Here is a 14,113-nt window from a genome sequence, read left to right as displayed (position 1 = left end):
GCTTGAGTAACTCAGAAACTGCTAATCTCTTGGGAATTCACACACAGCGGTCTCTAGAGTTTGCAGAGAATGGTGTGAAAAACAAAAAAAAGCATCCACTGAGTGGCAATTTTGTGGGTGAAGATGTCTTTTTGATGAGCGAGGTCAGAGGAGAAAGGCCAGACTAGTTCAAGCTGATGGGAAGGCAACAGGATCACAAATAACCACACCTTACAACAGTGTTGTGCAGAAGCACATCTTTGAATGCACAGTGTGTCAAACCTTGAAGTGGATAGGCTACAGCAACTGAAGACCATGAACATACACACAGTGGCCCCTTTATTTGGGAGAGAAGGTAGTGACCATTGAGTATACAGTAAATTTCCTTGTGTTGTATTTCTCATGCCACGTCAAAGTGTCTATTGGGCGTATGAAATATCCTTTTGGACTCCTTGTACGAAAGTTATAAACAGATGCCCTCCTTGATTATTTACAGTTAATAATAATTTTTAAAATAACTATGTTTTATCAATTAGACTGGCTCTTTAGTCAGAAGTTCTTGGGAAGCTTTTAAAAACGAGTTGCTATTTAGTCGGACAACTGACCAATGTCTGTGATTCATTTTTGGATGACCTTTGTTCACAATGGCAGCTGTCATCCAAGGCTGCTGTCTAACAAAGAGCTAAGATTTTGTAAAACAACGAACTAAACTTCATGATAAAGTGTAATTTTGCTTAATTTTTAGGCCTACTCGAGACATTTGGTCCAAGAAGAGAAAGTTTCTTCTCTTTTGTCACTGTTTCAACGAGTGAATCTTTCTGAGAACGAGCACTGGTGGGTAACATTATAAGGACAAAGGTTTATATAGCTGAGAGATAATTAGAATGTTTAGAAGTAGCTAATGATAGATTCAAATATCTCCCTCCTTTCTCCCTGTTGAAATGAAAGTGTTTGTTCTGGAAAAAAAAAACATTTCAACAGAAGACAGATACCACTAGTGAAGCCAATCATCTTTATTTGGGATAGCTGAGTCTTGGCTGATGCCATCCCATTCTTTCCAACAGTTACAAAATGTTTATCAGGAGCTAAAGCATTAATTTTATGCTATCCTCCCATCAGATTGGTTATTGTTAGCATTAACCCATCCACCGCTGATGCACTGACAATCAAATTTTTGCCTCATTAATATATCCTTGTGTCATATTTTAATGAATCATAAAGAGACCTGTTACAGACCTGTACTGTTCAAGTTGTCAACTTTGGGTTGGGTATGGTTGCAGAGCACTGTAGAGTAATGCACAGTATTTACAATGAATTGTATGTATGCTGCACAATATCTCTCCTCAATGGATGAAGAAGATAGTGCATTAACTGCAAAACTGATGGACATGAAGATGTTGCTTCATTGCATTTTAATAAATCCCATATGGATTTATGTGTTTTGCTAAATGTTTATTGCCAGTTCAACTTACTGTTCTTTAATTGCCTCTAGGTATGTTGTTCTCGAAGAAGCAGTTAACTTTTTAAACATGGGAAATCTGCATAATGGGAGTGCACAACAAACACAGCAGATTTGGATGGAACTAATGCCTTACATGGTGCTGACCAACCCATCAAAGCAGTCAGTTGATCAGAAAATCACTAAGTACATTGTTCATTCAGATATATGCTCCAGGAATCCACTGTTTCATGGCTGGCCAGCAGGTAAAAGTGATTTTCTTGCTCTAATGGTGCTTACATCAAACAGTAATGACCATAAGACATAGGAGTAGAATTAAACATAAGAAAGAATTAGGCCATTCAGCCCATTGAGTCTGCTCTGCTATTCCAACATGACTGCTTTATTACCCCTCTCAACCCCATTCTCTTGACTTCTGCCCATATGCTTTGATGCCCTGACTAATCAAGAATCTGTCAACCTCCGCTTTAAATATACTTAATGACTTGGCCTCCAAAGCTCCTTGTTGCTAGGAATTCCACAGATACATTACCTTCTGCCGAAAGAAATTCTTCTTCATCTCTGTTCTAAACTGATGTCCTTCTCTTCTGAGGCTGTGCCTTCTGGTCCTAGATTCACTCACTATAGGAAACATCTTCTTTAGATCCACTCTGTCTAGGCTTTTCAGTATTCAATAGGTTTCAATTAGATTCTCTCTAATTCTTCTAAACTCCAGCGTTTAGGCCCAGAGGCATCAAATGCTCCCATACATTAACCCTTTCATTCTCAGAATCATTCTTGTGAACCTTTTCTAGATCCTCTCCAATGGCAGCACATCTTTTTGTCGGTAGGGGGCCTAAACTGCTCACAATTCTCCAGGTGCGGTCTGACCAATGCTTTATAAAGCTCCAGCATTAAATTGATGCTTCTGTATTCTAGTCCCCTCAAAATAAGTACTAACATTGCATTTGCCTTGACTCAAACTGCAAGATAACCTTTAGGGAATCCTGCACAAGGACACCCAAGTCCATTTGCACCTCTGATTTTTGGAATTTCTCCCATTCTAATGCAGATTCCCTGCTTCCTCAAACTGCCTGCCCCTCCACCTATCTTTGTACCATCCACAAAGTCCAAATCATTGACATAAAACTTGAAAAGAAGTCCCAACACCAATCCCTGCGGATCATCACTAGTCACCGCAGACAACTAGAAAAGGCACCCTTTATTCATGCTCTTTTCCTCTTGCCAGTCGGCCAATCTTCTATCCATGCTAATTCCACGGGCCCCTGAAGGAAACCATGCTGACTTTGCCTCCAAGTACCCCAATACCTCATCTGTAATATTAGACTCCAATCTCTGAAGTCAGGCTAACTGGCCTGTAATTTCATTCCTTCTGCCTCCCTCCCTTCTTAAAGAGTGGATGACATTTGCAATTTTACAGCCTTCCAGAACCATTCTAAAATCTAGTGATTAATAGACGATTGGGTGCCATAGTAGTGGTGTGGTTAGTGGGACACTATAACAGCTCGGGGCATTCCGGATTGGAGTTCGATTCCGGTGCTGTTTTGTACGGAGTCTCTATATGTCTTTCCCATGGAATGTGTAGATTTGTCTAGGTCCTCCAGTTTCCTCCCATAATCCAAAGAAGTGCTGGGTGGATTAATTGGTCGTTGTAAATTGTCCCGTGGTTAGCTTAGAGTTAATCGGGTTTGTCGGCAGTTGCTAGGGCAACATGGCTCGAAGGGTCGGGAGGGCCTGCTCTGCTGTAAGTAAATAAATAAATCATTACTAATGCCTCCACAATCTCTTCAGTTACCCCTTCCAGAACCCTGGGACATAGTCCATTTGGTCCTAGTGACTTATCTACCTTCAGATCTTTCAGTTTCCTACGCATCTCCTCCTTAAGTAGGAGCAACAACACTCAAATCTTCTTTCAGCCATGATTCTGATGCCCACAGCATCATACCTGTCAATCTCTAACTGCACTATAAGATCATCTACTTTATTCCATACAATATGTGAATTCAAATATAATACCTTCAGTTCTGTGTTCATCACTCTTTATGATTTTGTTCCCATGTTACACTTCAACTCACCCCACTGACTGCAATTTTGCCCTGTCATCTGCCTACCCTTCCTCATGGTCTCACTACAGACTGCATCAACTTGTATACCAACTCGCCCTATCACTGCATTTCACATCCTCCTGTCAAATTAGTTTAAACCCTCCCCAACAGCTCAAGCAAGCCTGCCCACAAGGATATTGGTCGCCCTCGAGTTCATGTGTAACATGCCCTCTTTTATATGGACCCACAGAACAGATCCCAATCTAAAACCCTGTCCCCTGCACCATTTCCTCAGCCACACACTCACCTGCCAGATCATTCTATTCTTGCCCTTACTGGCACGTGGCATAGGCATCAGTCTTGAGATTACTACCCTGGAAGTCCTGCTTTTCAGCTTAGTATCTAACTATCTATATTCTCTCCAGGACCTCCTCCCTTTTTCTACCTATGTCATTAGTACCAGCATGTACTACACTATCTGATTGCTCACTCTCCCCCTTTACAATGCTGTGGATCCGATCTGGGACATCCCTGACCCTGGTGTCTGGGAGGCAACTTACCATCTGGGTGTCCCTTTCACTTATACAGAATCTGTCTGCTGCTCTAACTATGGAATCCCCTATCACTACTGCACTTCTCCCGCCTCCCCTTTAGACAGTAAGATAGAGGAGCAGAATTAAGCTACTTGGCCCATGGAGTCTGCTCTGCTATGCCATCATTGTAAATTGTCCAGTGATTCAGTTAGGGTTAAATTAGTGTTGCTGGACGGTGCAACTCGAAGGGCTGGAAGGGCCTATTCCGCGTTGTATCTCTACATTAAAAACAATAATAATTTCAACAACAAGTAAGGTGTTGGAGGAACTCAGCAAATCAGGAGCTTTCCAGTCCTGACAAAGTGTCTCAACCCTAAATGTCAACTGTTTATTCCCCTCTATCGATGCCACTTGACTTACTGTGTTCCTCCAGCGCTTTGTCAAAATTTCCAGCATCTGCAGTTTTGTGTGCATAATTTAAACTAATTGTGCATTCATCTCATCTATAGAATGTGGCATGTAAATATGGAATGGAGGTAGTTATTTTTATGGATGATTTCGTGAATTGCTACTATCTACAGCTTTCAACAGATTGAATGGACAACTTAAATTACTGATCCTTGTATCTGCTTTACATGATTGTTCTATTCAAGGAACTTTTTCTTGCCTCATTTTGTTACTACTTGTGTTTGGGACTGATTAAGACCTTTGCTCAACTTGTTTTAACAGTGCTTGAGGAAGTTTTAGACAACTGTAACATGAAAGAAATGGTTGGCATGGCAAGTCAGAAAATGATTGAGCTCCTGGCCAAAAATTTGTGTTCAATGGAGCCTTCTGCAAGGACTCAAATGGTAAGAAAAAATATGGTATAAAATTAATCTTGGTGGTACCGCTCTTAAGAATAAATATTCCTTGTTTTCCTGGAGACCAAATGAGACATAATCTTTCCTCATCTTGTATTCTATTTATTCTTGTTGCCTGGTATTCATAACGAAGGGGCCATTGATCATGTGAGCTTTGGTAGGGAATCATGGCAAGCTGCTCAAATACCAAAGATCAAGCCAGCAGTCTGCTGGATGCTATGTAGTCCACACACAGCTGTGAAGCCCTTCTCTTATACAAATAATGTAATATTTGTTAACTGTTTAGAATTGCTCTTGGTTTTTTTCTGTATCTTGTATCATTTTTTTTCTCAAACTGATTTGTGTTATGGTTCTGTGCGAGTGTCATGACAACGTTTCCCTCAACGTCAGCGAAACAAAAGAGCTGGTCATTGACTTCAGGGAGTGGGGTGGTGCACTTGTCACTGCTTGTATCAACGGTACTGAGGTTGAGAGCTTCATATCAGAATCAGGTTTGTTATCACTGGCATGTGTCATGAAATTTGTTAACTTAGCAGCAGCAGTTCAATGCAATACATAATATAGAAGAAAAATAAATCTATTACAATATGCATATATTGAATAGATTAAAAATCGTGCAAAAAAACAGAAACAATATTTTTAAAAAGTGAGCTGGTGTTCAAGGGTTCAATGTCCATTTAGGAGTCGGATGGGGATGGCAGAGGAGAAGAAGCTGTTCCTGAATCGCTGAGTGTGTGCCCTGGGTGTTGGAGGTCCTTAGTAATGGACGCTGCCTTTCGGAGACACCGTTCCTTGAAACTATCCAGGGTACTTTGTAGGCTAATACCCAAGATGGAGCTGACTAAATTTACAACTCTCTGCAGCTTCTTTCAGTCCTGTGCAGTAGCACCCCCATAGCAGATAGTGATGCAGTCTGTCAGAATGCTCTCCACGGTACATCTATAGAAGTTTTTGAGTGTATTTACTGACATACCAAATCTCTTCAAACTCCTAATGAAGTATAGCCTCTATCTTGCCTTCTTTATAACTATATCGATATGTTGGGACCAGGTTGGATCCTCAGAGATCTTAACACCCAGGAACCTGAAGCTGCTCACTCTCTCCCCTTCTGATCCCTCTATGAGGATTGATATGTGTCCCTTCGTCTTGCCCTTCCAGAGGCCCTTTCATCTTACTGATGTTGAGTGCCAGGCTGTTGCTGCAGCACCACTCCACCAGTTGGCGTATCTCACTCCTGTACGCTCTCTCGTCACCACCTGAGATTCTGTCAACAATGGTTGTATCATCAGCAAATTTACATGGTATTTGAGCTGTGCCTAGCCACACAGTCATGGGTATAGAGAGAGTAGAGCAGTGGGCTAAGCACACACCCCTGAGGTGCACCAGTGTTGATCGTCAGTGAGGAAGGTATGTTATCACCAATCCACACAGATTATGGTCTTCCGGTTAGGAAGTCAAGGATCCAATTGCAGAGAGGGCTACAGAGGCCCCAACAAACATCACCAATAGCTGCCCTGATCCTGGTCCAACCAAGTAGACGCCACGGCTAAGAAGGTTCAACAACTTTCTCCAGAGGTTGAAGCAGGTTACCATTGGCCCTTACCGATTTTTATCGAAGCTCCATAGGATGTAACCTAACTGAATATGCTAATTCTTTTGCCTGTGACCACAAGAGAATTGTGGACACCTCCTGGAAAACTCCTGGACTCTGTTTATACCTCTTGTTGCCTCACTAAAGTAGCCAGCACAATCGAAGACCCCCTTTCTGGGTGTTCTGTTTTCTCCACTCACCCATTGGACAGAAGATATCAAAGCCTGAAAGCACATACCACCAGGCTCAAGGACAGCTTCTGTCTAGCTGTTGTAAGATTAATGAATGGTTCCCTAGTACAATAAAATTGATTCTTGTCCAGACGATCTACCTCTTTGAAGTTCTGCACCTTACTGTCGACATGCACTGCCCTTTCTCTGCAGCTGTTACACTTCATTCAGTATTTTAAAATTTTAACTTATTCTACCTTAGTGCACGAAAATGATATTGATCTGTATGAACAGTAGGCAGTACAAGCTTGGTACCTGTGAGAATATTATTCCAATTCCAGTTTGTTTTTTTTTTACTTTGTCTTTGGTTTTCTTATTGTTACTTCTTCAATTTTCTTTATACTTCTTCTGTAACTCCTGTATATTTTTATCTCCTGCCCACCCTCTTAGCCATGTCATCTACAATGGAGATCTTCCACTAGACTTGGAGCTGAAGGATTGATCATAATGTCTTGTCTCTCTTGACGAATAAAGAAGCACGTGTCATCTTGTTGAATAATTGTAAACATCTTGCTCCAAAGACACAATCCCAATCTCTTGGCTTCTTTTAATTTTTGCAGTGATAAACTAGGGCTGGGCCTCTGTTAGGATGGGAAGGCTGTGGTTATGGAAAAATAAGAATTAATCTTTCAATGGGTACATTTAGTGTCAGAGAAACATTCATTCAGGCGGTCTTTCAAACAGCCATCAATTAATTAATTTCTATTTCATTGTCGACAATAAAACTGGGAAATACTTAAATTGACCAATGGTTAAAGGAAAGAGGAATGTTGATTTAAATTAATACTGAGTGAGAAAGTGAGCTCCTGTATCGAGCAGCATAAAATCCCATTACTCCTATGAATTTTGACGTTAATAATTGCTTTGTCCACAGATTGGAAACATTGTGCAAGTTATTAAAAAAGAATCCTCAACCCTGAAGCAGAAGCTCACCTCTGTGGTACTGAGTTTTGCCTTAGTCCAGACCCTAGAGATGCAGCCAGATCCAGATTATTTGCAACATGCTTTACAAGTGTATGGTGTTTTAGAGAAGAAACTGAAGAAACTAGTTACAAAAAGCAGAGACTGGGTAAGAGTCTTTAATGATTCAAGTGCTGCAGCTTTTTAATATTTAAAGCAGATGGTGGCAATATTTTGCTTCTAATATTTTAATCGTTTGCTTGCATTTTCTCTTTGCTAGAAGACCTTTGTCAAAAGTTTCCTTTGGACTTGTTTTGGCTATCGTAATAGAAAGTTGGTTAAAGTCAATTTGTGCATTTTAACTGGGATTGCTACAGCTTTATGGCGTCAATTCACCCCAGTTCCACAAACAGCTCCTTGTACTCACCCAAGTTCCTACTCTTCTGAGATGAGCTGTGGCACTGCTGAAAAGCAGAAAGTGCACTGTGGGAATGGTTATAATGTTGTTTCGTTGTAATAGGATATTCTATATGATTACTGTCAGAGTCATATAATAATGCAGCATGGAAACATGTCCTTCAGCCCATCTGATCCATGACAACAGCTCATCTCTGCTCATCTCAGTTGTCTGCATTTGGCCCATAATCCTCCAAGCCCTCCTCCCACATGAACTTATCAAATGCCACTTAGATGTTGCAGTTGTATCCATCTCGACCACTTCCTGTGGCAACTCATTCCAAGTACTCACTACCCCCGTATAAGGATTGAGTGCCCATCTTTTTGAAAGGTATGCATCTCTAAAACTAAGCGTTGTGCTTTTCTTAACATTGAATTCTCTCAAGGGTTTGTTTTAAGGCATTTCCTGTGTTTTGTGAGATGAGTAACCTCCAGCCAACTTTATGGGGACCACTATCCCATGTTTACTCAAAAAAAGTTTGAAAAGAACTAGTTGCCTGAACTTTATCTGACAGAACTCTTCTTTGCAGCACTGATCTGAGTAACTTAACGGATGTTGCAAAATCAGTTGTTCCCTGTTTGTGGTACTGCACTTTGCACTCCAGAGTCTTCTATAATACTGGATATCTTTTTTAGGTTTTATTAAACAGTCTTATTAATCCCAGTCTTTTACCTAAAGATCTCAATTGCAAGTTTTAATTAAATTACTGGAGTGTGAATTTCAAGCTAAATGTGAATTCCATTCTATATCCAATGACAAATTTGAACTGATCCCTTCATTATCACATTATCATTTAGCACTAATTTACTCTGTCTTAGTATGCACTAGCTTGGATTCTGACCTCCTTACTGTTAAGCAATTGTAAATAAATACGATTCCTTTATTCTGTTCTAGCACTTAACATCAAACTGTTTAGTGCTCAAAGTTAAAGATATGAACAGGAGTAAAAAAAATGTCAGCATGTCTTGATGAAGGGTCTAGTTCCAAAACATTCCTTTCCATAGATGCTGCCCAACCTGCGGAGTTCCTCCAGCATTTTGTTTGTGTTACTGTGGGTTTCCAGCATCTGCAAAATCTCTTATGTTTATGATATGGGGAAGAAAATTAGATAGTTGGCTCCAAAATATACCCCAAACAGAAATAGTCCTATATCTCATGAAAAAAATTAGTATGTTAACACTTTCAGTGTGACTTCATCACTTCTTATTCAACGTTGCAGAAAATTTTGCGGAAGTGGCATCTTCATCATATTGAAGGGAACGTGATACCAGTGGAGCTGCTTACTGAGTATGTGGAGCATATGCAGGATAATGTTGGTTGGAGTGCCGAATCCGGATTTATACTCATCCTGCTGCTCAAGAACTTAATTATGGCTTTCAAACCACCTGAATCACTGCTCGAAGGTGAGTTTGGTTGTTGACAGTTCAAGTACTTTTAACATCACACATTCAGATGTTAGGCAGAAATAATTTGCTGGTGTTTGCTGATTTTCTTTAAAAGTCAAATGGAAGTATTTCTGTTAAAATTAAGTTTGGAATTCATTTGTTTGCAGACAACATAGGAACTAATTTTTATTTTGCCCAGTTATAACTGAGATTTGTTAATTCAGCAATTTAACATTTTAGTGTACTAGTATATTTATTAATGTAAAAAGGTTACTGTCAGAGAACTCACATTTTTACTGGCCACCATCACCCATTAGGGCATTTGTCATTATGTTCTTTTAGAATGATTGGCTGAAGTATAAAATAAGACACATTTTTCCAGAGCTGAGTTAGTCATTTTAGAAATTACAACTCTACGATGGTGCAAAGTATGTACACAGTATACAACCCTGAGATTCGTCATGCGTCAGCTACGAAACAAAGAAACCATGGAACCCATTCAAAGAAAACATCGAGCACCGAATTTGCAAAGTAAAAGCAACAAGTCATGCAAATGGCAAAAAAACGAGCGGATAACACACAGAATATTAACCATCAGACCACAGGACCTTGAAACAATCTTGGAATATTCAGTTTAGTGCTGTGTCATTGGTTGAAAAGGAATAACCAGAAATGCACAAGTCCAATCCACAAACCGCGCTGATCAGAGCGTGCCCAGATCGCAAAGGATTCTGGCATCTTCTTCCAGCAGCAGCGAGTGAGAAAGAGACTGGTCAGATGCAGACCGACGGCGCTGAACACCCACTCACCTTCTGCTCTGATCGGTGAGAAATTGAGTCAATCATGTGCTCACACTCCATCTCCTGGCCTCTTGCCTCCAGACCACAAACTCCACTCCAAACCTCACTGAACTTTCAGAGACAGCAAAGTCCCAGATCACTCAGTCAGTCCAAAACCACACCATTGAAATATAAATTACAGGTTCCAATTGCATGGAGCTTAGTAGAATTACATTTGAAAGAAGAAGTAAAAAAACAGTTTTGTGAACTGTCTGAAGGACATCGTTGTTGGTCATCTTGTTTGCTAGTGCCATCTTGTGAGAAGTATGTTAAAGTCAAGATTGCAATGTAAACGTCAACCATTTCCCCTCAGCAATGCTCCAGAAGCACTATAGAGACATGTCATTAGTGAAATCACAAGCTAGGTATTACCCAGGGCTGATGTATTTTCAGTGTAGTCATAAAAGCAGTTAATAACATGATCAGTGATCTCACTTTTCACTTTGCTACCAAAAAAAAGTTATTGGATATATTGGTTTATTATTGTCACATGTACCAAGACACAGTGAAAGGCTTATATACGCTGTTCATGCAGATTGAATTATTACACAATGCATTGAGGTAGAACAAGGAAAAACAATAACAATGCAGAATGAAGTGTAAACCTACGGAGAAAGTGCAGTACAGGTAAACAATAAAGTGTAAGACCTTAACAAGGTAGATTGTGAGGTCAAGAGTCCATCTTGTCATACAAGAGGTCCATTCTAGAGTCTGGTAACAGCTGGATAGAAGTTGTCCATGAACCTGGAGGTATATGCTTTCAGGCTTTTGCATCTTATGCTTTTTCTGCAGAGAAAATGGGGTGGATGGGGTCTTTGATTATTCTAGCTGTTTTAATGAGGCAGCAAGAGGTATAGACAAAGTCCATAGAGCAGGCTGATTTCTGTGATGTGCTGAACTGTATCTACAACTCTACAGTTTCTTGCAGAGCAGTTGTTGTACCAAATCATTGTGCATCCAGATATGCTTTCTATGGTGCATCAATAGAAATTGGTAAGAGTTGACGGTATTGAAGGTGTAACTGGAGATAACTGGGCCAATGATTATATTTGACTCTTATTGGCTGTTGGCATTTTGCTTTCTTGTCCTGTCATGTATAATTTTAACCATTGAGGATTTCTTTCAGTTTCAGAAGGGTTCAAGTTGTTACCTCAATCTCACATGCAGCTGCTTTTCCCATGCCTTAGAGTGGTTTTGTTTTGGCTCTGCTCCGGACGATTTAGTTGCATTCCATTCCATTGCATGATCGCTTTCCTTTCTTTTCAGATCACTCTTGGTGGAACCCTGAAAGTTTGGATGAACAAAATTGTGACTATCTTCATCTTCTCATTGATGTGTTTGACCTTATTATATGTGGTGCAAGTGAGGGAAGCCTTGTAGCAAGCTTCAGGATACTCTTACAGCTTCTGATTCAGGTGAATGTTTAACTACTGAGATAGGCATGAAGGGGGCATTACTGTAATGCACAGACAAATTTGTTAAATGCAGTGTTTTCTACATACTGATCTGGTAAGGTTATTTAAGCAGTTTCAGTTTGCATTTCCAAGCAAAGCAATTTGGAATGCTCTTAATTGTTGTTGCGTGGTCAAAGTCAACGGAGAAAAGTACTGGTACATAAGAAGCCATCTTTTTTGATAAAATATCACAAATAAGCTGATAGCCTTTGGACTGTTGAGAGAGAGGTCTGCTTCAACCAACACTTCAGGGCATTTTATATGCTAAAGATCAAAGAAAAATTCAGGGTAATTCAAACAAATCTATATTTACAATGCTTCCTTTGAATTGCATGTAATAGTTTCAAATGCCTGGATCTTCCCACCAACACCCCTCCCTGTTCACACCTATATTACAGACACCCAAGTACACACAACTGACTCGGTTCACAGTTCTTAGGAATCCATTGTTCCAATTTTAGAATTAATCCACAATTTGTATTTGAATCTGAAGTCAGTTAAAGTTATTTGCTAAACGTGCTAACCCCAAAAATCAACTCTTAACAATAATTAAATGGTTACTATTGAAGAAAGTCCCCGGGTTACGAACGAGTTCTGTTCCTAAGTCCGTCTTTAAGTCAGATTTGTATGTAAGTCAGAACAGGTACATCTAGTATTATTTAACGTCAGTCAGTCAAATGTTTGTCTTAGTATATAGTATATATTTTACCTTTCTATGCCTATAAAACACTTGAGAAACGTATGTATTTCAATAATTAAACCATTGTGTTGCTTAGTAATAATTGTAGCCTTCATTGGGGCAAGGCCTTTCGCAGTACTCCATTATTCTCACTCCATCCTTTAAACTTGTTCCGATTGTTGACCAACTGTAGCCTAATGCTTTTCCAATGACCGATGGTGTTTCACATCTTTCCGATCGCTTTATTATTTCCACTTTATTTTCAATCATGATTGTTTTCCGTCATTGGAACAGAAACACTGCAGATTCAGCAGTAGCCGCGGGCGGCGGGTCCTGAACTCCCCCAGGTCCTAAAGTCCACCCGCACTGAAACAGGTTAAATGGGACAAGTGGGGCCGGTGCTGACTGGAAAAGGTGGGGGGGTGGAGTCAGGGTGAATCTTGCTAAGGAAAATTTAAGTCAAATACAAAATTAAACACTCAACACAGGGTTAGTGGCAACGTGATCCGACTTAAAATAGTGGACAGCGTTCTCCTTCCTCGAGCCGATGAATTTTTAATATAATGAGCTCTATGGCAGGCCATTCGTAAGTACGAGTTGTTCGTAAGTCGGATGTTCATAACTCGGGGACACCTGTAGTTGCCTTTTCCAACATTCCCTCATATTCATTACACAAACTATATGTTCTTGCGATTGTTGTACCAATCACAAAAAGTGAAGTTCAAGCTTAGATCAGATGAAAACTTTGGGTTTAGGATTTGCCTTCATTGAAAGTACAGCTTAATTGGTTTGTGCAATCATGTAGTATCAAATGTTGTTATCTGCTCAGTGTTTTTGCTCATGTATAGTAATTCTACTATTTTTACTTGGAATACAAATCAATCTAAGGTATTGAACAAAATCTGTTTTTCTTGGCAAATATTTTAGAATTTACTTTGTTTTTGAATCACATGTTTTGTTTTCATATCATTTATAATAAAGTATGTAGGATTATGAACTATATGAAATCTTGAAGAAACACATAAGCTTCTGGTCAATCTGCCAATGTTTAAAACAAAAAGAATAGGCCAAATAGTTGGGTTTGATTGTATATGACACTTTCCTGAATTGGGCCACTGTTCTTGAGGTTTACGTAAATCAGTAACGATACCTAGAGAGAAGGAAAGCTGGTTTCAACTAAATATATGTTATATATGTGATTTTATAACGCTGCTCCTTGTTATTTGATGAAAATTGCTATTTCAGACTCATCTGCATGACCCCAGTCATCTGTTCAAGTTCTTGTCACTTGTGTGGACCTATAATTATAACCTCAGTAACCAGTTGAATAGAACAGTCGAAGTTATTCTACAGACCCGAGCCCTTTACTTGGGTTGTGCTCTATTTGATTATGCAGGAACACAATTTCTATCATCACCAGGTATTAATTTCCTAATCTATTTAATTTATTGAGTGAAATGGTATTTTAAAATTTTTAAATGCTAATATATGACTGAATTGTGTTTGTTTTTCCCTAGTTGTGGTTTCCTTAGTCATTTCTCTGAGGAGCCCCGTGAGAGAGGTGCGTCGGGCAGCAATTGCTTGTCTACAGACAATAGCAAAAGTACCAGGATCCGGATTTGATGTGGTTATTAATAGTCTTGCTAATACAGCAGAAGAAATCATTGCAGATCCTATGCATATAAATCAGGTAAGAAAA

At 39.7% G+C, this 14,113-nt stretch overlaps 1 protein-coding gene across 1 annotated transcript in view; it reads left to right on the top strand.

The window, feature by feature from the left end:
- The window catches only part of heatr1 (HEAT repeat containing 1), a 104,485-nt gene that overhangs the window by 38,682 nt on the left and 51,690 nt on the right, over nucleotides 1–14,113 (top strand). The window contains exons 14-21 of the mRNA XM_063055592.1: nucleotides 725–813; nucleotides 1,472–1,683; nucleotides 4,746–4,867; nucleotides 7,575–7,769; nucleotides 9,277–9,460; nucleotides 11,548–11,696; nucleotides 13,660–13,834; nucleotides 13,932–14,104. Of these exons, the coding sequence (XP_062911662.1) occupies nucleotides 725–813; nucleotides 1,472–1,683; nucleotides 4,746–4,867; nucleotides 7,575–7,769; nucleotides 9,277–9,460; nucleotides 11,548–11,696; nucleotides 13,660–13,834; nucleotides 13,932–14,104 (1,299 nt within the window). The remainder of the gene's footprint in view (nucleotides 1–724; nucleotides 814–1,471; nucleotides 1,684–4,745; nucleotides 4,868–7,574; nucleotides 7,770–9,276; nucleotides 9,461–11,547; nucleotides 11,697–13,659; nucleotides 13,835–13,931; nucleotides 14,105–14,113) is intronic.

The sequence above is a fragment of the Mobula hypostoma genome, chromosome 8, assembly GCF_963921235.1.
Source record: "Mobula hypostoma chromosome 8, sMobHyp1.1, whole genome shotgun sequence".
Taxonomy (NCBI): domain Eukaryota; kingdom Metazoa; phylum Chordata; class Chondrichthyes; order Myliobatiformes; family Myliobatidae; genus Mobula; species Mobula hypostoma.
Note: the sequence above shows the minus strand (reverse complement) of the source record. Positions and strands in the feature narration are given on the sequence as shown.